The 22,745-nt window shown below is 41.6% G+C and overlaps 1 protein-coding gene across 2 annotated transcripts in view; it reads left to right on the top strand.

Moving 5' to 3' along the window:
• LOC139388554 (TNF receptor-associated factor 2-like) overlaps positions 1-20,845 on the top strand; it is a 30,525-nt gene extending 9,680 nt beyond the window's left edge. For both annotated transcript variants that reach the window (XM_071135284.1, XM_071135285.1), the window contains exons 5-11: positions 6,601-6,762; positions 6,918-6,992; positions 9,885-9,959; positions 11,381-11,620; positions 11,883-12,186; positions 12,478-12,626; positions 12,888-20,845. In XM_071135284.1, the coding sequence (XP_070991385.1) occupies positions 6,601-6,762; positions 6,918-6,992; positions 9,885-9,959; positions 11,381-11,620; positions 11,883-12,186; positions 12,478-12,626; positions 12,888-13,106 (1,224 nt within the window). In that variant the 3' untranslated portion in view covers positions 13,107-20,845. The remainder of the gene's footprint in view (positions 1-6,600; positions 6,763-6,917; positions 6,993-9,884; positions 9,960-11,380; positions 11,621-11,882; positions 12,187-12,477; positions 12,627-12,887) is intronic.
• Positions 20,846-22,745: the final 1,900 nt, after the last annotated feature.

Here is a 22,745-nt window from a genome sequence, read left to right as displayed (position 1 = left end):
TGGCAACACTCTTCTCTCCCCCCACCCCCTTCTCCTCCCACCTGCTTGAAAAAAATTTGGCTAGAGCAGGACTGACATTTACTGTAACGATTCACAAGTAGATGGATTAATTTGTATTTGACTTTGTATTTTAACTGTTGTATTTGTGAGGCACAATTAATTCAACACTTGGCACACAGTGGTTGAATAAGCAATTTTGAGTTCTTGTTGCACAACCGCAAGCAGTTTCAATGTGCAATTTCATGCAACACCAAAACAACCACAATAGGCCATACTCTCACAAACACATACAAAGTTTCCCATCTCACACAACACCCTTTTCTATACATGAACAATATTTAAGTAGAGCAGTGTTTCATATATGAATCTGTTGTGTCAGTTTAGTTTACAACCATAAAGAGTTTCACACTTTAAAAGTCAATTGTGGCATCTACTGCAGTTCTCTGTGATGTGTAAGGTCACCACGGTCTAACCATACATCCTGCTCCGTTGTGGCTGTTTTCAGTTAAACTAGATGTACTTCTTCTAACTGCCATAACTGGCTGCTTATAAACTCGTATGCAGCAGACTGGTTAACCATCAACCCAACTGTTATTTTAATCTTGCAAGCTATGACTTGCATAGAGCTGTGTTTACTGAATAGACAGGTTGTCCCTCTTAAGCCAAGGGAGTATGAGTAGGCTATAAAACGGCTATTGTTTTGGCTTATCGTTGATTTTAAAGGATGATTTATTACTGAGAACAGTGTAGCTCAGTCGGTAGAGCATGGCTTTTGCAGCGACAGGGTTGTGGGTTTGATTCCCACGAGGGACCAGTTTGAAAAATAAGTATTAAAATATATTCACTCACTACTATAACTCTGGATAAGAGCGTCTGCTAAATGACTCAAATGTAAAACATGTTGCAGTCATGCCAAGTCTGCTCCTTTCATAACACAATGCTATTTAAAGATCTTTTAACTGTAAATGCATGTTCAGAAAGGAAACGCCACATCGAAATATTTATAACCATTTATTAAGCAATGAATAATGCAGGTCTTGGAGCTATAGGCTCTGCTCCTTCAGGGTAGCTCACTGCCCAAGCAAAGCGTCAATATATAATATAGCCTATGGACAGTGAGTGTGGTAAGCTATACCAATCCCCCGACAGAAACACAGAACCTGGTGGTGCGAGCAAGAAGCCGGCGCATAGTTGAAGTAACAGCATGATGAGTGAGGGGACCTGGTCAGCATAAAATAGACCACCAAATAATGTAGGCGTGATTGATACTAGCCTCTTTGGTACCATCTCAGCAGGTGTGTCAGCTGAGACTGGGCACTCAGGTTTCCTTTCTGAACTGGCTCCGCTTAATTTCAGAAAGAAAGCACCACGAAGAAATATGTTTAACCATTTATTAAAGATGCACTATGCAGAAATTGCTCTGCCTAAAAATTTTAATAGTTCTGCCAGTTACTGTTTGTGACTAAACAACTGCATAGTGTAGAGAATCATTGTACTGTCTAAACTGCTGTGAAATATATTTTCCATAACCACGAATATTGTATTATCAGCTGTTTGAATCTGGTGTACAAAACCGAAAGTAAAAGATGCAAAAACTAAAATTAAGACTGGGAAACAGAACATATTTTCCACTTCTTAGACTTGCTTTCAATGAGAGTGACAGATTTATAACTAACATTTCTATGTGAATTTGGTCGGGTCGCCCAAAAAGTTACATATTGCCGCTTTTAAGCAATGAATAATGCAAGTTTTGGCGATTTAGGCTCTGCTCCTTCAGGGTAGCTCACTGCCCAAGCAAAGTGTCAATATATAATATAATATAAGCTATACCAATCCCCCAAAACAGCAGAACCTTACACCAGACGACTCTGTAGCTATGGCAGAAGCGCCATTTAGATATTATCGAATAGACCAGTTAAGTAATCTTACCATCGCAACAATGAATCCTATGTGAGAATCTTAACCACGTGTGGCATAAACTGAGCAACATGCGACTTCTATCCCTGGTGACGTACCGCTGGGTACCCTCGCTTGAGGCATGATGATCTTCATCTTGGCACGTGAACTATCTGCCTATCTTGCCAACACACACTGAACAAAAATATAAACGCAACGATTTTACTGAGTTACAGTTCAGATAAGGAAATCAGTCAATTGAAATAAATAAATTAGTCTCTCATGGCCCTCTATGGATTTCACATGACTGAGCTGGGGCGCAGCCATGGGTGGGCTTGGCTTCCACCCACTGGGAAGCCATGCCCAGACTATCATAATTAGTTTTCCCCCACAAAAAGGCTTTATTACAGATAGAAATACTCCCCAGTCTCATCAGCTGTCTGGATAGCTGGTCTTAGATGATCCCGTAGGTGAAGAAGCCGGATGTTGATGTCCTGGGCTGGCGTGGTTACACGTGGTCTGCAGTTGTGAGGCTGGTTGAACATACTGCCAAATTCTCTAAAACGATGCTTATGGTAGAGAAATTAACATTAAATTATTTTGTAACAGCTCTGGTAGACATTCCTGCAGTCAACATGCCAGTTGCACGCTCCCTCAACTTGAGACATCTGTAGCTGTCACGTTCTGTTGTTATGTCTTTGTTTTGGTATGGTCAGGGCGTGAGTTGGGTGGGTTGTCTATGTTAGTTTTTCTATGATTTGCTATTTCTGTGTTTGGCCTGGTATGGTTCTCAATCAGAGGCAGCTGTCAATTGTTGTCCCTGATTGAGAACCATACATATTTAGGGAGCCTGTTTTCTATTGTGTTTCGTGGGTGATTATTTTTTGTTTTCTGTTATCTGCACCAGCCAGAACTGTTTTCAGTCGTTTCTCTTTGGTATTTTTGTTATTTCCGTGTTCATTTGAATAAATATGGACACATACCACGCTGCACCTTGGTCCTCACCTTCTTCCACCAACAACGGCCGTTACAGTAGCATTGTGTTGTGACAAAACTGCACATTTTAGTAGCCTTTTATTGTCACCAGTCCAATAATGATCATGCGGTTTAATCAGCTTCTTGATATACCCCACCTGTTAGGTGGCTGGATTATCTTGGCAAAGGAGAAATGCTCACTAACAGGGATATAAACAAATTTGTGTACAGACATTTCGTACGTATGGAGCATTTCTGGGATTATTTTATTTCAGTTCATGGACCATGGGACCAACGCTATACATATTGCATTTATATTTTTGTTCAGTGTGTGTGTGTACGGTACCTGTTAGATATTGGGGGCATCCTGGGATGTGCTTTTCTATGTTATTGCTGTAAGAGTGTGTTTGCTAGCATGCTCTATAAAGGTCGCATTAGCCCCTGCTATTTCAGTTATTTCCATGCTGACAGACAAATCACAAATCTATAGCCATCAACATACTATTGTCCTGCACATCTAATGTGCTTCCTTGTGTCTATTGTCGGAATAAACACCAATCAACTGGGATCGCTGGCTGGACAGTTCTTTCTTTAAAAACACAACGGAAGAGTTACGAAGTACGAACACAATCTTTTACACTGGGGCCGAGACCAGTCTTCTTGTCTTTGCTGGACATCTGTTGCATCAGTGATAAACAATGGATCGCCCAGCGTGGCTAGTGGTCGACATTGCAGATACATTGTTTTCTGTTAAAACCTTAGTGATCACTGTTTTACAGCCTGTGTTCGTAATGGCTGCTCAGTGAAACGACCTTTCCTGATTTGTCATAGATGCTTGCTAAAAAAACTTTCATGAGCAAGCCTTCCTTCATGACCTGGCCTCTGTAAAATAGTATAGAATTAGCTTGATCCCCTCTGTCGAAGACACTTTGACCTTCTTTTTTTATATTTTCAGTGGTATTATTAACAAACACGACCCCATAAAGAAAATTAGAATTAAAAACAGATTCAGGCCCTGGTTCGACCGTGATCTTGCATAGTTACTCCACCTCAAGAATTGCATTTGGCGAAAGGCCCGGCACACGCATACTCAGGCTGACTGGCTCTCGTTTAGGCAAATGAGAAATAAGGGAACTCAGGCTATCCGGAAGGCTGAAGTTAGTTACTTTAAAGAGCAGTTCTTTCTCTGTGGGTCTAACCCCAAGAAGTTCTGAAACTGTTAAAGACCTGGAGAATAAACCCTCCTCCCCACAGCTGCCCATGTCCCTTAAAGTTGATGATGTGGTTGTTACTGACTGAGCTCTTTAATCCCCACTTCATTAAGTCAGGATTTCTATTTGACTCAGCCATGCCTCTTTGCCCGTTCAACATTTCCTCATCTCCCACCCCTTAATCCCTGATGCTTCTCCCTCTTTTTCCCCTGCCCTGCTAAATGTTGCACATTTATTACAAATAAAAAACAGAAATACCTTATTTATATAAAGTATTCAGACCCTTTGCTATGAGACTCAAAATTTTGCTCAGATGCATCATGTTTCCATTGATCGTCCTTGAGATGTTTCTAGAACTTGATTGGAGTCCACCTGTGGTAAATTCAATTGATTGGAGAGGATTTGGAAAGACACACACCTGTCTATATAAGATCCCACAGTTGACAGTGCATGTCAGAGCAAAAACCAAGCCATGAGGTCGAAGGAATTGTCCATAGAGATCCGAGACAGGGTTGTGTCAAGGCACAGATCTGGGGAAGGGAACCAAAACATTTCTGAAGCATTGAAGGTCCCCAAGAACACGGTGGCCTCCATCATTCTTAAATGGAAGAAGTTTGGAACCACAAGGCTCACTGATGAAACCAAGATTGAATTCTTAGGCCTGAATGCCAAGTGTCACATCTGGAAGAAAGCTGTCACCATACCTACAGTGAAGCATGGTGGTGGCAGCATCATGCTGTGGGGATGTTTTTCAGCGGCAAGGATTGGGAGACTAGTCAGGATCGAGGAAAAGATGAACGGAGCAAACTACAGAGAGATCAGTGATGAAAACCTGCTCCAGAGTGCTCAGGACCTTTAAACTTGGGCAAATGTTCGCCTTCCAACAGAACAACGACCCTAAGCACACAGCCAAGACAACACTGGAGTGGCTTCGGGACAAGTCTCTGAATGTCCTTGAGTGACACAGCCAGAGCCCGGACTTAAACCCGATCGAACATCTCTGGAGAGACCTGAAAATAGCTGTGCATATACTTTCTGAATGCACTGTGTATCTTGAGCGTAGAGGACCACTAGGATTCTGGCCAATCCTGAATAGGTTGTTTAGCCAACCTCAAGATCCGATAAGGCGCGGTGATATCTGGGAAAGCTCTGGATAGGCATGATTGATACTCACCTCTAATTGGTACCATCTCAGCTGATGTGTCAGCAGGCGGGGCACTCTGGTTTTCTTTCTGAACTGGCTCAGCTTAATTACTTCTAAATGGCATTTGCTTTAAAGCCACTCTTTTTGTGTCAGGAATTTCCATTGACATTAAGTTTGACAAGGAAATGTATATATTGCACGCTCAATCTTAAAACATGCAAATACATGCAAGGATAAAGATTAACACAGACTACAGTGGCTGGTTTTGGTTGTCCTTGGTTTTGGTTGTCCTTTCTTAACCTCTTCAGTCCCGAGATCCCAACAAAAATAGGCTTTTCATTTATCTGACCTTCATTTATCTGCATGTCCAGCCCTTATATTTAGCTTCACAATGAAGTGTTTTACTATTTTATTTTCAGGACAACCAGGGCTACAAGTAGAAAACAAAACAATTTGACATAAAGAGTTGCATTCATGAGTTTTATAGACAAATGTCAATATAATAAGGTCCGTCAAAGCAAAAACATGATAAAAATTAATTTATATGAATGCTGTAAGTACAGAAATCACTGGGAATTGAATGTCCAACTAGTCAGTGACAAGTGTTTGGAGTTTGACAGCAACTATGTGAGCTAATCACAGTGCTATAGACACTATGTCCTGGGATTTCCTATGATCTACAGTGGGGAGAACAAGTATTTGATACACTGCCGATTTTGCAGGTTTTCCTACTTACAAAGCATGTAGAGGTCTGTAATTTTTTATCATAGGTACACTTCAACTGTGAGAGACGGAATCTAAAACAAAAATCCAGAAAATCACATTGTATGATTTTTAAGTAATTCATTTGCATTTCCACCCAACACATTCCAAAGCCATCTGTCTTTCTACAGAGACCCATTATCTTTCACTCCTTACACACTATGTGTCTGATTTATCATGTCTTTAATATCTCAATGTTCAAAGTTTACCCCGAATCCAACACCACTCTGGTGTAGCTTGTGCGCATCATAGCGCAGAACATGTTGCATGTCGGTGAGAGTCTAAGCTTTTCATAGATAGCTACAAACTACTAAAAGCTCAAACCATTAGGACTCTACAGACGTTTTTTGTGGAAAAAAAGACCTGGCCCGGGCCCCTTCGGGATCCGTCATTGTCTCACCAACACTGGTCTCGTTTAGCCCCTGTTAATCCCACAGATTAATGGTTGGTATCTATGGAAGAAATCCAATGGTACAACCCAAACGTCTGTAGCTCAAACACATTATGTTTAAAAGGGGTTAAAGTCAAAAACTCGGTGGGACTCATTGGGTTAATACTGCCACACGTTTCTGCAAATGGTCAGTGGTAAAACTCTTTGCTTTTGTTTCCCAGGCACAACACGAGGGCAAGTGTGAGTATGAGCGAGTACCATGTGAAACCTGCCAGGTCCTTATCCTGCGCAGTGAAAAAGAGAGGCATAATGAGAGAGAATGTGAAGCAAGGACATTGAACTGCAAGTACTGCAAAGTCTCCTTCAACTTCAAGGAAATCAAGGTGAGACGCATATCTATAAAACACCAATGGCCAACAAATGTACAAGTGGACACAGTACTCCAGACAGTCAGATTCTGATGAGATGGTTATGGAATGTGTGGATTCTGAGATGAACTGATATTCTCATACCAACTCCCACTCCTTATCTATTACAGGCTCATGATGAAATCTGCCAGAAGTTTCCCATGCAGTGTAAGGACTGTGGAAAGAAAAAGATCCCACGGGAAAAGGTCTGTCCTCTACTGTATCTTTTAAAAGTCTTCATTTGGCTTGCTTTCTAGGTCAATTAATCGTATCTTATCAGCCGTGGTCCTATACAGTTTCTGCTTTAAATAAATATACATTGTTGCCTAGTCAAGTGGAGTAGGCCAGAGCATGAACAGACTCATTTACCACTCTTTAATAGAAGTAGGTCTCACTATGAAGTCTTCTCATAACAGAACTAAGAAGGTAGTTGCACTTTGTTTGAGTTAGCCCTTTGAACTTAGAGTAAAATAACCTCAACAGTCATCTACTTTCACATTTGAAATGATTGTAATGCGGTGCGTGCTGGTGACAGGGAAGTCAGGCGCAGGAGAATGAACTTGGTAAAAATGGAGCTGTTTAATAAACATTTAAAAATCTCAGAAAACCAAAGTATACAAAAATAACATAGTGTGCAAAACCCGTCGCACACCAGAACAAATAACACACCTACATACAACAAACAATCTCTGACAAGGACATGAGGGGAAACAGAGGGTTAAATACACACCTACATACAACAAACCATCTCTGACAAGGACATGAGGGGAAACAGAGGGTTAAATACACACCTACATACAACAAACCATCTCTGACAAGGACATGAGGGGAAACAGAGGGTTAAATACACACCTACATACAACAAACCATCTCTGACAAGGACATGAGGGGAAACAGAGGGTTAAATACACACCTACATACAACAAACCATCTCTGACAAGGACATGAGGGGAAACAGAGGGTTAAATACACACCTACATACAACCTCTGACAAGGACATGAGGGGAAACAGAGGGTTAAATACACACCTACATACAACAAACCATCTCTGACAAGGACATGAGGGGAAACAGAGGGTTAAATACACACCTACATACAACAAACAATCTCTGACAAGGACATGAGGGGAAACAGAGGGTTAAATACACACCTACATACAACAAACCATCTCTGACAAGGACATGAGGGGAAACAGAGGGTTAAATACACACCTACATACAACAAACCATCTCTGACAAGGACATGAGGGGAAACAGAGGGTTAAATACACACCTACATACAACAAACCATCTCTGACAAGGACATGAGGGGAAACAGAGGGTTAAATACACACCTACATACAACAAACCATCTCTGACAAGGACATGAGGGGAAACAGAGGGTTAAATACACACCTACATACAACAAACCATCTCTGACAAGGACATGAGGGGAAACAGAGGGTTAAATACACACCTACATACAACAAACCATCTCTGACAAGGACATGAGGGGAAACAGAGGGTTAAATACACACCTACATACAACAAACCATCTCTGACAAGGACATGAGGGGAAACAGAGGGTTAAATACACACCTACATACAACAAACCATCTCTGACAAGGACATGAGGGGAAACAGAGGGTTAAATACACACCTACATACAACAAACAATCTCTGACAAGGACATGAGGGGAAACAGAGGGTTAAATACACACCTACATACAACAAACAATCTCTGACAAGGACATGAGGGGAAACAGAGGGTTAAATACACACCTACATACAACAAACCATCTCTGACAAGGACATGAGGGGAAACAGAGGGTTAAATACACACCTACATACAACAAACAATCTCTGACAAGGACATGAGGGGAAACAGAGGGTTAAATACACACCTACATACAACAAACAATCTCTGACAAGGACATGAGGGGAAACAGAGGGTTAAATACACACCTACATACAACAAACCATCTCTGACAAGGACATGAGGGGAAACAGAGGGTTAAATACACACCTACATACAACAAACCATCTCTGACAAGGACATGAGGGGAAACAGAGGGTTAAATACACACCTACATACAACAAACAATCTCTGACAAGGACATGAGGGGAAACAGAGGGTTAAATACACACCTACATACAACAAACCATCTCTGACAAGGACATGAGGGGAAACAGAGGGTTAAATACACACCTACATACAACAAACCATCTCTGACAAGGACATGAGGGGAAACAGAGGGTTAAATACACACCTACATACAACAAACAATCTCTGACAAGGACATGAGGGGAAACAGAGGGTTAAATACACACCTACATACAACAAACCATCTCTGACAAGGACATGAGGGGAAACAGAGGGTTAAATACACACCTACATACAACAAACAATCTCTGACAAGGACATGAGGGGAAACAGAGGGTTAAATACACACCTACATACAACAAACAATCTCTGACAAGGACATGAGGGGAAACAGAGGGTTAAATACACACCTACATACAACAAACCATCTCTGACAAGGACATGAGGGGAAACAGAGGGTTAAATACACACCTACATACAACAAACCATCTCTGACAAGGACATGAGGGGAAACAGAGGGTTAAATACACACCTACATACAACAAACAATCTCTGACAAGGACATGAGGGGAAACAGAGGGTTAAATACACACCTACATACAACAAACCATCTCTGACAAGGACATGAGGGGAAACAGAGGGTTAAATACACACCTACATACAACAAACCATCTCTGACAAGGACATGAGGGGAAACAGAGGGTTAAATACACACCTACATACAACAAACAATCTCTGACAAGGACATGAGGAGAAACAGAGGGTTAAATACACAACGTGTAATGAATGGGATTGGAACCAGGTGTGTAGGAAGACGAGACAAAACCAATGGAAAATTAAAAATGGATCAATGATGGCTAGAAGGTTGGTGACGTCGACCGCCGAACACCACCCAAAGAAGGAGAGGGACCGACTTCGGCGGAAGTCGTGACAATAATGCTGGTTATTTTCAGGGTTAAGCCCCAATTTAATCTCCATAACCCCCTGATCTTTCTCTTTCTGTTCTCTCCCTGCAGTTTCTAGATCACAGCAGATCCTGTGCCAAGTCTAAGACTGCATGTCCGTTCAGTGAGGTCGGCTGCAAGGTTGTGGTGTGTATAGAAGATCAATTATATCTATTCAGATAAGGTTTTATCTACAGTATATGATGATGGCCTTCTTAGATATTTGAAAAATGCATATCTTTGATTGTAATGTCCCAGACAGCTCTTGAATACGGTTTCCTGTTTGTCAGAGGAAACTGGTTTGTTTTTCTCAGTTTTCTCCTATGACTTGCCCTCATCTGACAGTCAAATAAATCTGGCTAAATTTGTAGTCGTTTGGATCAAGAAAAATCCCCTCTTTCCTCTTGTTTTTCTGAGTCACCTTGACTACTCCATGGCATGCAGACAGTGAATAATGTTCTGTTGATTGTTTGGTTTATAGTTAGACCTTTATAATTAGACACTTGTGGCAACTTCTTGGTTGAAGCACAAGTAGTATCCAACCTAGTAGTACGTACAGCATGATCTGACATCTACCTGGCCATTGTTGTGGTGCAAAAATTGTCTGTCCTCGGTTGTAACACTCACCCTAACCCTAACCCTACTGCGTTCCAAACTGCCTCTGGAAGCAACATCAGCACAATAATTGATTGTTGGTGTAAAGCTTGTCCCCATTGAACTCTGTAGCAGTGGAAACGCGTTCTCTGGAGTGTTGAAGTCACGCTTCACCGTTGTGGCAGTCCAACGGACGGATCTGCGTTTGGCGGATGCCAAGAGAATGCTACCTGCCCGAATGCAACTGTAAATATAGGTGGAGGAGGAATAATGGTCTGGGGATGTTTTTCATGGTTCGGGCTAGGCCCCTTTGTTCCAGTGAAGGGAAATCTTAATGCTACATCATACAATGGCATTCTAGATGATTCTGTGCTTCCAACTTTGTGGCAACAACAGTTTGGGGAAGGCCCTTTCCTGTTTCAGCATGACAATGCCGGCGTTCACAAAGCGATGTCCATACAGAAATGGTTTGTCGAGATCGGTGTGGAAGAAATTGACTGGCCTGCACAGAGCCCTGACATCAATCCCGTCGAACACTATTGGGATGAATTGGAACGCCGACTGCGAAGCCAGTCCTAATCTTCTAACACCTCATTAATGCTCTTGTGGCTGAATGGAAGCAAGTCCCCGCAGCAATGTTCCAACATCTATTGGAAAGCCTTCCCAGAAGAGTGGAGTTTGTTATAGCAGCAAAGGGGGGACCAACTCCATTTTAATGCCCATGATTCTGGAATGAGATGTTTGACGAGCAGGTCTCCACATATTTTCTTGGGTATTAGACACAACCTCAACAGAGAGACGTCTCAAAAGAGACATCTAGTGTTTGAGAGTAAATGTTCTGAGCTTTATGTGCATTCCCCTACAATTGAACTCCAGCTTGAATCTCAATATTGAAGGGCATCTGTTGACACTGAACAGTATGATACAGACTAGTTAACTCAATGTGCTTAACGCCTTGTGTTGTGTCAACACAGATTGATAATGGGAAGCACAGTGACCACGAGCAGACTAGTGTCATGGAGCACCTGCGTCTGATCCTGGCGACGATGTCTCTGGTGCGGCTTCAGCGTCCAGAGGCCCCAGGGCTGGGGGAGTGGCAGGAGGACTCTGGGCTGGGCCTGTACCGCGCTCCCGAGGATGGAGCCACAGCTACTGCAGCCACAGATGGGGGAGGAGCCGCTGCCTCTGGACAGACCTTTGGTCTTGACCACAAGGTTGGCTTAATTTGGTCTGATGCATTTGATGAATAGGAAATACTACGGAAGCTATTGTTGTCTTATATATTGTTTTAAAGCTTCCCTTGTTTAACAGGACAATGTCAACCAAGCTGTTAAATGATAAATTGGATTGGCATCCTACTTGTTATTGAACTCTTACAGATGGCCTGAATACTAATCCATACAGAGATGTTGCAGATGCAGTAACACATAATGAAGGACTTGTCTTCATTGTATTCTCTGTGTTGTGGTCCTGCAGGTGAGAGCACTGGAGAATATAGTGTGTGTACTGAACAGGGAAGTAGAGAGGAGTTCTCTCACTTTAGAGGCCTTCTCACGGCAACATCGTCTAGACCAAGACAAGATTGAGAACCTCGGCAACAAGGTACGTCAACTAGAGCGTACTCTCACCATGCGGGACCTACAACTGGCTGAGACAGACCAGACTCTGAGAGAACTCCAGTTTTGCACCTTTGATGGTGTCTTTGTCTGGAAGATCGCCGACTTCTCACGGCGCCGCCAGGATGCTGTGGCCGGGCGAACACCCGCTATGTTCTCACCAGGTTAGATCTGCCCTGATTATTTTATTCTTATGTTATTCACCGGTCCTTAAGGCCTGCAGTTACAAGTTGACTGGCTTTAACTTGAAAATCCTTCTATCTTCATTTAGGAAAATCTGATTTGATATCTTTCTTTTTATGTCCTTGCTCTTTAGTGTATCATAAGTATACCATACTCTATGCACATTTATGGCAATGTAATTCCACAAGCATGCACTCATTTTTACCACAAGTGACTCAATAAGTTACAGATGCACATACTGTGATTCTAATATAGTTCCTCTTATCCCGTAGCATTCTACTCAAGTAAATATGGCTATAAGATGTGTCTGAGACTGTATCTGAATGGGGACGGAACGGGTCGAGGGACTCACCTTTCTCTTTTCTTCGTGGTGATGAGGGGCAAGTGTGACGCTCTGCTCAAATGGCCCTTCAGTCAGAAGGTAAGACTTGAGTAAATATGGGATACGAAGTATATTGAAAGCATGAGCTTTCCAATAGAATTCCAGGCACTGGAATCTATGCCAAGGTACATTGAAGCTGTTCTGGCTCGTAGTGGCCCAACACCCTATTACGACATTTTGTTTTTGTTTCCTTTATTTTGTCTGTTACCTGTGTCTAACATTAGTAACTACAACAAAATGCATTATAGTAAAAACTAAATATTAAATCGCCGTCCTCTTTCCTCGTTCTCTTCCCTGCAGGTGACACTGATGCTGCTGGATCAGAATAACAGGGAGCATATCATTGATGCCTTCCGGCCTGATGTAAGCTCCACCTCTTTCCAGCGGCCAATCAGTGAGATGAACATAGCCAGTGGCTGCCCACTCTTCTGCCCATTGGCTAAACTGGCAGGCAAGAGCTCCTACCTTAGGGATGACACCATTTTCATCAAGGCCATTGTAGACCTCACAGGCCTGTAGTGACTGTGGAAGTCAAAGGCTTGTAGAAGTGGTGGTCAAAGGTCTGTAGAAACAGGAAGGGGTAGTTAAAGGCCCAAAAATGCACAGCAGAAGAACACACACAATGATGACTTATGACCATAAAATACATTAAATTATAAATATATTAAATAATATAATATAATTATAAGCATAATCTAGGCAGTGTCTATTTAGCCAGCTAAAAGCATTTGAATAAACTCAGGTGGGTCAGAAATTCTCTCAGGGAGAGCGCTATCTCAAGCGTTCGGTCCATTCGTCAGATCTGCAGGATTATATAGATATTGTGAATTGTATTCATTGAAGGCACTGGGAGTCACATTTGTGGAACCATCAAGTGTGCAGGATGCACCACCAGTTGCATGATAAGGCATTTACAGGGGATTTCCAACATATTGTTAATCAGATTGCAATGGAGGGTCTAGCCCACCCCATATGGGCCATCTACGAGTGACGTATTGTTCACCATAGTTCACACTGTAATATTTAAAGTGATAGTTACAGAGTCTTATAGTGGATGTCAGAAATAGATCTCGCATATGGGACAATGGAGCGCCCTTCACTGGTAACGAAAAGAGAGATCAGTAGATTGGACACCATTGCCTTGAATTAATAAGTCTCAACATCCTTTACATAAACATGCAAATTGTGGTGGACTGAACCAATGCTTGAATAGAGGACCACAGTATGAGTCATAATACCCATAAAACCTAGCAGTCAAACAGGGAAATGGTTCCAATCATTTTTTCACCATTCATTTTTCCCATAGGGGATTTTAGAAACACTTAAAATAAGGGGTTTGTTTCATGTAGGCTTACCCTGGCATGACGTTTTGATAACTGTGTAAATCTCTCTAGGACAAGGTGACTTTTATAAATATACTCACCTGTATTTACCCCCAAATTCAATGCTAATTAGCTGCTAATGTGGCTATCATAAAGGACTACAAATACCATGATGATCTGGGCGAGACAGCCGAATCGAGGCAAAGGTAATAATGTCTGGATTAACTAATGTTAGCGGAATGTAATAATGAATAAATTGGCTACATTTCTTTAAATGGACAATTCTGTGAACTGTCTTGTGCAAGTTTTAAATTGACACAATACCTGTTAGCAAAGGTGTCGGCTAGAGATGACGTGCAGGAGCTTACAGGGATTTGTCGTTTTGCATTATGTCTACGTTGATGCCAATTAGTAATATATTTTCTGCAAGTAAATAGAGCAGAATATATTGATAAATCACCTTGTCCAACAGAGATTAATGTGGTTGTCAAAATGTCCCGACAGGGTGTGCCTCCACGAATCATCCCTGAGTTTAAGGGTGTCTAAAATCCCCTATGGGGAAAAAAGAATAGTGTGAAAATGATTGGAACCATTTCCCTGTTTGACCGCTATGTTTTATGGGTATTGTGACACCTTCACTGTGGGGTTCTTTTGGCCCTCTTGCTCAGCCTATTTCTCACTGATTGTAAAAGATCCGTAGTGTTATTTGCTAATGTTTTATAAAAATGTTTGCTAAAGTATTTTTCACTAGAAAATGAGTAACCTTACCGGCAAAATATACTTTTAACATCTAATGCTGTTAGCCGGCTAGATAACCACTGCCTCTAAATAATATATACATCTCACACACAGTGCATTCGTAAAGTATTCAGACCACTTGACTTTTTCCTCATTTTGTTACGTTACAGCCTTGTTCTAAAACTGATTAAATTGTTTTTTCTTCTTCATCAATCTACACACAATACCTGAATAATGACAAAGAAAAAACTGGTTTTTAGAAATGTTTGCAAATGTATTAAAAATAAAACTTAAATATTACATTTACATTAGTATTCAGACCCTTTACTCAGTACTTAGTTTGAAGCACCTTTTTGCAGCGATTACAGCCTTGAGTCTTCTTGGTTATGACGCTTACAAGCTTGGCACACCTGTATTTGGTGAGTTTCTCCTATTCTTCTGTGCAGATCCTCTCAAGCTCTATCAGGTTGGATGGGGAGTGTTGCTGAACAGCTAATTTCAGGTTTCTCCAAAGATGTTCAAGTCTGGGCTCTGGCTGGGCCACTCAAGGAAATTCAGAGACTTGTCCCGAAGCCAGTCCTGCTTTGTCTTGGCTGTGTGCTTAAGGTTGTTGTCCTGTTGGAAGATGAACCTTTGCCCCAGTCTGAGGTCCTGAGCACTCTGGAGCAGGTTTTCATTAAGGATCTCTCTGTACTTTTCCCCGTTCATCTTTTCCTCAATCCTGACTAGTCTCCCAGTCCCTGCCACTGAAAGAGCAGATGCAGCATGATGCTGTAGTGCCAGGTTTCCTCCAGACGTAATGCTTGGCATTCAGGCCAAAGAGTTCAATCTTGGTTTCATCAGACCAGAGAATCTTGGTCAGAGTCCTTTAGGTGCATTTTAGCTAACTCCAAGCAGGCAGTGGGACCTTACCAAATCATGTCCAATCAAGATGTAGGAACATCTCAAGGATGATCAATGGAAGCAAGATGCAGCTGAGCTCAATTTCAAATCTCATAGCAAAGGGTCTGAATATTTATGTAAATCAGTTGTTTCTGTTTTTCATTTTTTATAACTATGTTTTTTTTTAAATATCTAAAAACCTGTTTGTCATTATGGGGTATTGTGTGTAGATTAATGAGGATTTAATCAATTTTAGAACAAGGCTGTAACGTAACCAAATGTGGAAAAGGGGAAGGGGTCTGAATACCTTCCGAATCCACTGTATATACACTACTGTATGGTGTGCATAAGTACACCACAGCATAGACATATAAAGTAAAGATATGATTCAATACATTATCATATTATAAATGAATTATATAAGATAACTGTTATAAAGTGATAAGCTGAGGAAGCTCCTTCTCTTTTCAAATACTAAATGCATCTTTACTTTCAAATAACAAGCTTATTTTTATATAGTGAGCTCACTCATAAATACCCTTTAGCAAGCTATTATATATGCCAGGGATGGGCAACTGGTGGCCCGCGGTCCCCTTTTGTAGGCCTGTGGACCAATAAAGAAAAAAATAGGTTCGGGTGGGGGGGTGTATGGATGTGGGTACGCAGAGTCACAAGGAAACTGTGGACCCTCATTAGTTCTGTTTTTTTGTTGGCCTCATCCAAGTTGCCAATCCCTGATATAAGCAATTGTATTGAATATAACAATGGAGTGTTTCTGAATGTTATTTACTTGTGACGGGCTCTCTTTCTTGTGTAAAGTGAAGAAAGACAATATAGATCTAACATTAACACATGCTACAAGTAGATCGCCTTCACATTATTCTGGGTCATTCATTATCCGTGTGTGATTTACTGAAGCATTTATGGTTAAGCTTTTATGATTACGTTTCTGCATGTGTTCATGTAGATCTAGTATGAATCTTTAATTATCACATCCATTAAATTGACAGACTAAGATTTTTTTTAATGTGCGTGTGTGCGTGCGTGTGTGTGTGTGAGAATTATGTTCCAAAAAAATGTATGACATAGTACTGTTGTACCTGATTAGGGCTGTTGCAGTGACCTTATTACTGCCACACCAGCAGTAAAATCCCACATGACCATTGAATCACCTCAAAGTGTTTTCACACTTGGTCCCTTTCAGACAATTTTTGTGAACTAAGTGCAGTTTGCTTAATTTTTTTTTCAGTGTGCACACTCCAAAGGAACGCATACCCCTCTAAAGAGCCCCAGAAGCGAGCCGAACTGAGACCATCTCAAGATGTGGTCTGAGTTCGGTTCCCTTGAATTCCTCAGTCCGGTTCCCTTTTTTAGGGCAATGTGAACACAAAGCCACTCCGGTTCGCTTGTCATTATTCTCACATCACACACTAGAATACTGCAACACCGTTTCCTCTGCCATAACCCAAGGAATTAAATCATCAACATGTATTGATCACATCTTTACTAATGCTGCAGATATTTGCTTTAAAGCAGTATCCAAATCCATCGGATGTAGTGATCACAATATAGTGGCCATGTCTAGGGAAACCAACGTTCCAAAGGCTGGGCCTAATATAGTGTATAAGAGGTCATATAAGACATTTTGTAATGATTCATATGTTGATGATGTAAATAATATTTGTTGGTCTGTGGTGTGTGATGAGGAGCAACCAGACGCTGCACTTGACGCATTTCTGAAAATACTTATTCCAGTTACTAATAAGCATGCACCCATTCAGAAAATGACTGTAAAAACTGTTAAATTGCCTTGGATTGATGAGGAATTGAAAAATTGTATGGTTGAGAGGGATGAGGCAAGAGGTATGGTAAATAAGTATGGCAGCCCAACTGATTGGCAAACGAACTGCAAATTTAAGAAATCATGTGACTAAACTAAATAAAAAGAAACTACACTATGAAACAAATAAATTATATAAAGCAAGATAGTAAAAAGTATTGGGGCACCTTAAATGACATTTTGGGAAGAAAAGCCAACTTGGCTCCTTCATTCATTGAATCAGATGGCTCATTCATCACAAAGCCCACTGATATTGTAAACTACTTTAATTACTTTTTCATTGGCAAGATAAGCAAACTTAGGGATGACATGCCAACAACAAACGCTGACACTACACATCCATTTCTATCGGACCAAATTATGAAAGAAAATAATTGTACTTCTGAATTCTGTAAAGTCAGTGTGGAAGAGGTGAAAAAATGGTTGTCTATCAACAATGACAAGCCACTGGGGTCTGACAACCTGGATGGAAAATTACTGAGGATATTAGTGGACAATATTGCCACTCCTCTTTGCCACATCTTCCATTTAAGCCTACTACAGAGCGTGTGCCCTCAGGCCTGGAGGGAAACTAAAGTCATTCCGCTACCCAAGAATAGTAAATCCAATCAAAGTTTATTTGTCACATGCGCCGAATACAACATGTGTAGACCTTACAGTGAAATGCTTACTTACAGGTCCTAACCAACAGTGCAATTTGTGAGTAAAACATAGGTATTAGGTGAACAATAGAAATAAAAAACAACAGTAAAAAGACTGAAAAATAACAGCCAGCGGTGAGGCTTTATACAGGCACTGGTTAGTCGGGCTAATTGAGGTAGTATGTACATGTAGGTATGGTTAAAGTGGCTATGCATATATGATAAACAGAGAGTAGCAGTTGCGTAAAAGAGGGGTTGGTGGGTGGTGGGGGGGACACAATGCAAATAGTCCGGGTAGCCATTTGATTACCTGTTCAGGAGTCTTATGGCTTAGGGGTAAAAACTGTTGAGAAGCCTTTTGGTCCTAGACTTGGCGCTCCGGTACCGCTTGTCATGCGGTAGTAGAGAGAACAATCTATGACTGGGGTAGCTGGGGTCTTTTACAATTTTTAGGGCCTTCCTCTGACACCGCCTGGTGTAGAGGTCCTGGGTGGCAGGCAGCTGTTGCAGCTGTAGAACCTTTTGAGGATCTCAGGACCCATGCCAAATATTTTAGTTTCCTGAGGGGGAATAGGCTTTGTCGTGCCCTCTTTACGAAAGCCCCTTTTACTGGCTCAAATAGCCGACCAATCAGCCTGTTACCAACCCTTAGTAAACCTCTGGAAAAAATTGTGTTTGACCAGATACAATGCTATTTCACAGTAAACAAATTGACAACAGAATTTCATCACGTTTATAGGGAAGGACACTCAACATGCACAGCACTTACACAAATGACTGATGATTGGCTGAGAGAAATTGATGATAAAATGATTGTGGGGGCTGTCTTGTTAGACTTCAGTGACTTTGAGTAAAGCCAGAGTGTCTATGTATGTGGATGACGTAAGCTACTGCAGCGACTGAAATGACTGCAACACTCAACAAAGAGCTGCAGTTCGTTTCAGAGTGGGTGGCAAGGAATAAGTTAGCCCTAAATATTTCTAAAACTAGAAGCATTGTATTTGGAACAAAACACTCACTTAACCGGGCAGCACGGCTGTCCCTTGGATGTACACAGAGAGCTAATATTAATAATATGCATGTAAATCTCTCCTGGCTCAAAGTGGAGGAGAGATTGACTTCATCACTACTATTATTTATGAGAGGTATTGACATGTTGAATGCACTGAGCTGTATGTCTAAACTACTGGCACACAGCTCGGACACCCATGCATACCCCACAAGACATGCCACCAGAGGTCTCTTCACAGTCCCCAAGTCCAGAACAGACTACGGGAGGCACACAGTACTACATAGAGCCATATTCCACATCAAGTAACTGACGCAAGCACTAAAATTAGATTTAAAAAACAGATAAAAATACACCTTATGGAACAGCGGGGACTGTGAAGCAACACAAACATAGACACATACACACACACACACAATAACACACGCACTGTACGTACACATGGATTTAGTACTGTAGATATGTGGTCGTGGTGGATTAGGGGCCTGAAGGCACACAGTGTGTTGTGAAATCTGTGAATGTATTGTAATGTTTTTAAAATTGTATAAACTGCCTTAATTTTGCTGGACCCCAGGAAGAGTAATTGGGATCCATAATAAATACAAATAACCCCTCACATTGGAACCACACGAGGGAAGATGATGTGCCGGCTCTCAGAAAAAGTCATGCTGTTTTGGGATATTGATTAGCGATTGTCAAGGAAGCACAGAAATTCCAAAATATGTGTGTAGATTTTAGTTCAGATTATTTATTTGCAATATGTGATCTATAAAGAGAGCTACATAAGCTGTTTTATTCACTTGTGGGGTTTGAATAGTGTGAGAAGACAACATATTTGGTGAGAATCACAACATCAGGTACAAAATCAATTCTAGCTCTTAAAGGGCCAGTAGCCTATGGGTGTACAACTTTCAATGGAATCTGCAGTTATTCTTTTGCTATGTATTCTGTTAACAATCATATTTACATGTTAATAGTATCTTCTGATTACAATTATGTCTCATCTTTTAACTAAATGCAATCTATTAGCTTCCAAAATGTTGTTTTCAAGCTAACAACAATGCCATCACGCACAGATGCGCGTGACTCTTGGCGGCAGTAAGAAAGCCATCGCCATCTGCACCCATTCAACATAGCCTTGATTTATTACTTCTAAATAAAGTCACTTTTTGTGGTTCTTATATGCTTACAATGATTTTTAAAAATTCTTGCTTGAACAGTCGGTAAGGTTATATTTGGTTATGATCTTTGCAAAATAACTATTTTGGATGCAGCGGTTATTAGCTAGAATGCTAAAGCTCATTGATATAGGCTGTAGCAAAAGCTTGCCAAAGAGCCATTTTACTGTTTTGTTTTTTTAAGTATAATGTACACTCAGCAAAAAAAGAAATGTCCCTTTTTCAGGACCCTGTCTTTCAAAGATCATTTGTAAAAATCCAAGTTTATACACTGTTTCCCATGCTTCAATGAACCATAAACAATTAATGAACATGCACCTGTGGAACGGTCGTTAAGACACTGACAGATTACAGACGGTAGGCAATTGAGGTCACAGTTATGAAAACGAAAGAAACACTAGAGGCCTTTCTACTGACTCTGAAAAACACCAAAAGAAAAATGCCCAGGGTCACTACTCATCTGCGTGAACGTGCCTTAGGCATGCTGCAAGGAGGCATGAGGACTGCAGATGTGGCCAGGGAAATAAATTGCAATGTCCGCACTGTGAGACACCTAAGACAGTGCTACAGGGAGATCGTCCTCGCAGTGGCAGACCATGTGTAACAACACCTGCACAGGATCAGTACATCCGAACATCACACCTGCGGGACAGGTACAGGATGGCAACAACTGCCCGAGTTACACCAGGAATGCACAATCATCAGTGCTCAGACTGTCCGCAATAGTCTGAGAGAGGCTGGACTGAGGGCTTGTAGGCCTGTTGTAAGTCAGGTCCTCACCAGACATCACCGGCAACAACGCCGCCTATGGGCACAAACCCACTGTCGCTGGACCAGACAGGACTGGCAAAAAGTGCTCTTCACTGACGAGTCACGGTTTTGTCTCACCAGGGGTGATGGTCGGATTCGCGTTTATCATCGAAGGAATGAGCATTACACCGAGGCCTGTACTCTGGAGCGGGATCGATTTGGAGGTGGATGGTCCATCATCATCTGGGGCGGTGTGTCACAGCATCATCGGACTGAGCTTGTCATTGCAGGCAATCTCAACGCTGTGCATTACAGGGAAGACATCCTTCTCATGTGGTACCCTTCCTGCAGGCTCATCCTGACATGACCCTCCAGCATGACAATGTCAGCGGCCATACTGCTCGTTTTGTCCGTGATTTCCTGTAAGATAGGAATGTCAGTGTTAAGCCATGGCCAGCGAAGAACCTGGATCTCAATCCCATTGAGCATGTCTGGGACCTGTTGGATCGGAGGGTGAGGGCTAGGGCCATTCCTCCCAGAAATATCCGGGAACTTGCAGGTGCCTTGGTGGAAGAGTGCTGCAACATCTCACAGCAAGAACGGGCAAATCTGGTGCAGTCCATGGAGGAGATGCACTGCAGTACTTAATGCAGCTGGTGGCCACATCAGATACTGACTGTTACATGTTCTGGTGGAATGACTTGTCCTGCACTTAGTAAAAACCCAGAGTGTATTGAGTGAATGTTGGAAAAAGATGTTGGTCCCTTAACATAGCAATATGAATGCAAAGAGGACTCGGAGCACAAAATAGATGAAGTGACCTGGTAAGAGTTTAAAGTCAAGGGGAGTGTGAATATGAAAAGAACAGAGTTCTTTAGCTTTTCTTTTTACCCCTTAGTTCGGTTCATTTTTTAACCTTTATTTAACTAGGCAAGTCAGTTAAGAACAAATTCTTAACAATGACGGCCTACCAGGAACAGTGGGCTAATTGCCCTTTGTTGAGGTGCATAATGACATTTTTACTTTGTCAGCTCGGGGATTTGATCTAGCAACTTTTTGGTTACTGGCCCAATGCTCTAACCACTAGGCTACCTGCTGCCCCATTTAAAGAGGACTATATGTGAAAATACCCTTAATCTCTTCTTATGCACTCTGGACATGCGTTGTTAGTACGCAACTCACTTAAGACCGTTGTAGTGGAAGAGTGAGAGAAGGTGATATACTTGCAACGTGCACTGAGACCCAGCATGATGACTCATAGCCACGATTAACTATATGTATCTCTTAATAACTGCATAATGGTGCAAGATAGACATGCTCATTATAGTCATACTGAGATGTGATGTAAGGCTCACTAGATTGCTCCAGAGATGTGCAGGGCCTGTTGCATGTATTTACATATTGGAGTCAGATTGAGACATTTAGTTTATTATATTCTACATAATGGTTGGATAATTTCCACACATCTACAGAATGATGACCCCCTCATTCTCAGTGATGGGGAATTCCACCAACTTACACAGATGCCATTATACAAGTAATAGCCTACCTCACAGTACACGTGACAGAAAACATTTTAAGATGTCTTTGGTACATACTTTGTCTAACCTATACTCAAATTAAACAAATTCTAGTAATCGCCTTTGAGTGTGGACTGTATTATGATGCATACTGGATGGACTGGTTACCTTATGCTACGCTCCAAATGTTCTATCCATGAGTCTGGGAGAGAGCATGTAGGCCTAAGTGATGTTGGTTCATTGACTGTGCAGGGAGGCTTAGTTAGCCTACAATTATA

This window comes from Oncorhynchus clarkii, chromosome 29 (genome assembly GCF_045791955.1).
Source record: "Oncorhynchus clarkii lewisi isolate Uvic-CL-2024 chromosome 29, UVic_Ocla_1.0, whole genome shotgun sequence".
NCBI lineage: Eukaryota > Metazoa > Chordata > Actinopteri > Salmoniformes > Salmonidae > Oncorhynchus > Oncorhynchus clarkii.
Note: the sequence above shows the minus strand (reverse complement) of the source record. Positions and strands in the feature narration are given on the sequence as shown.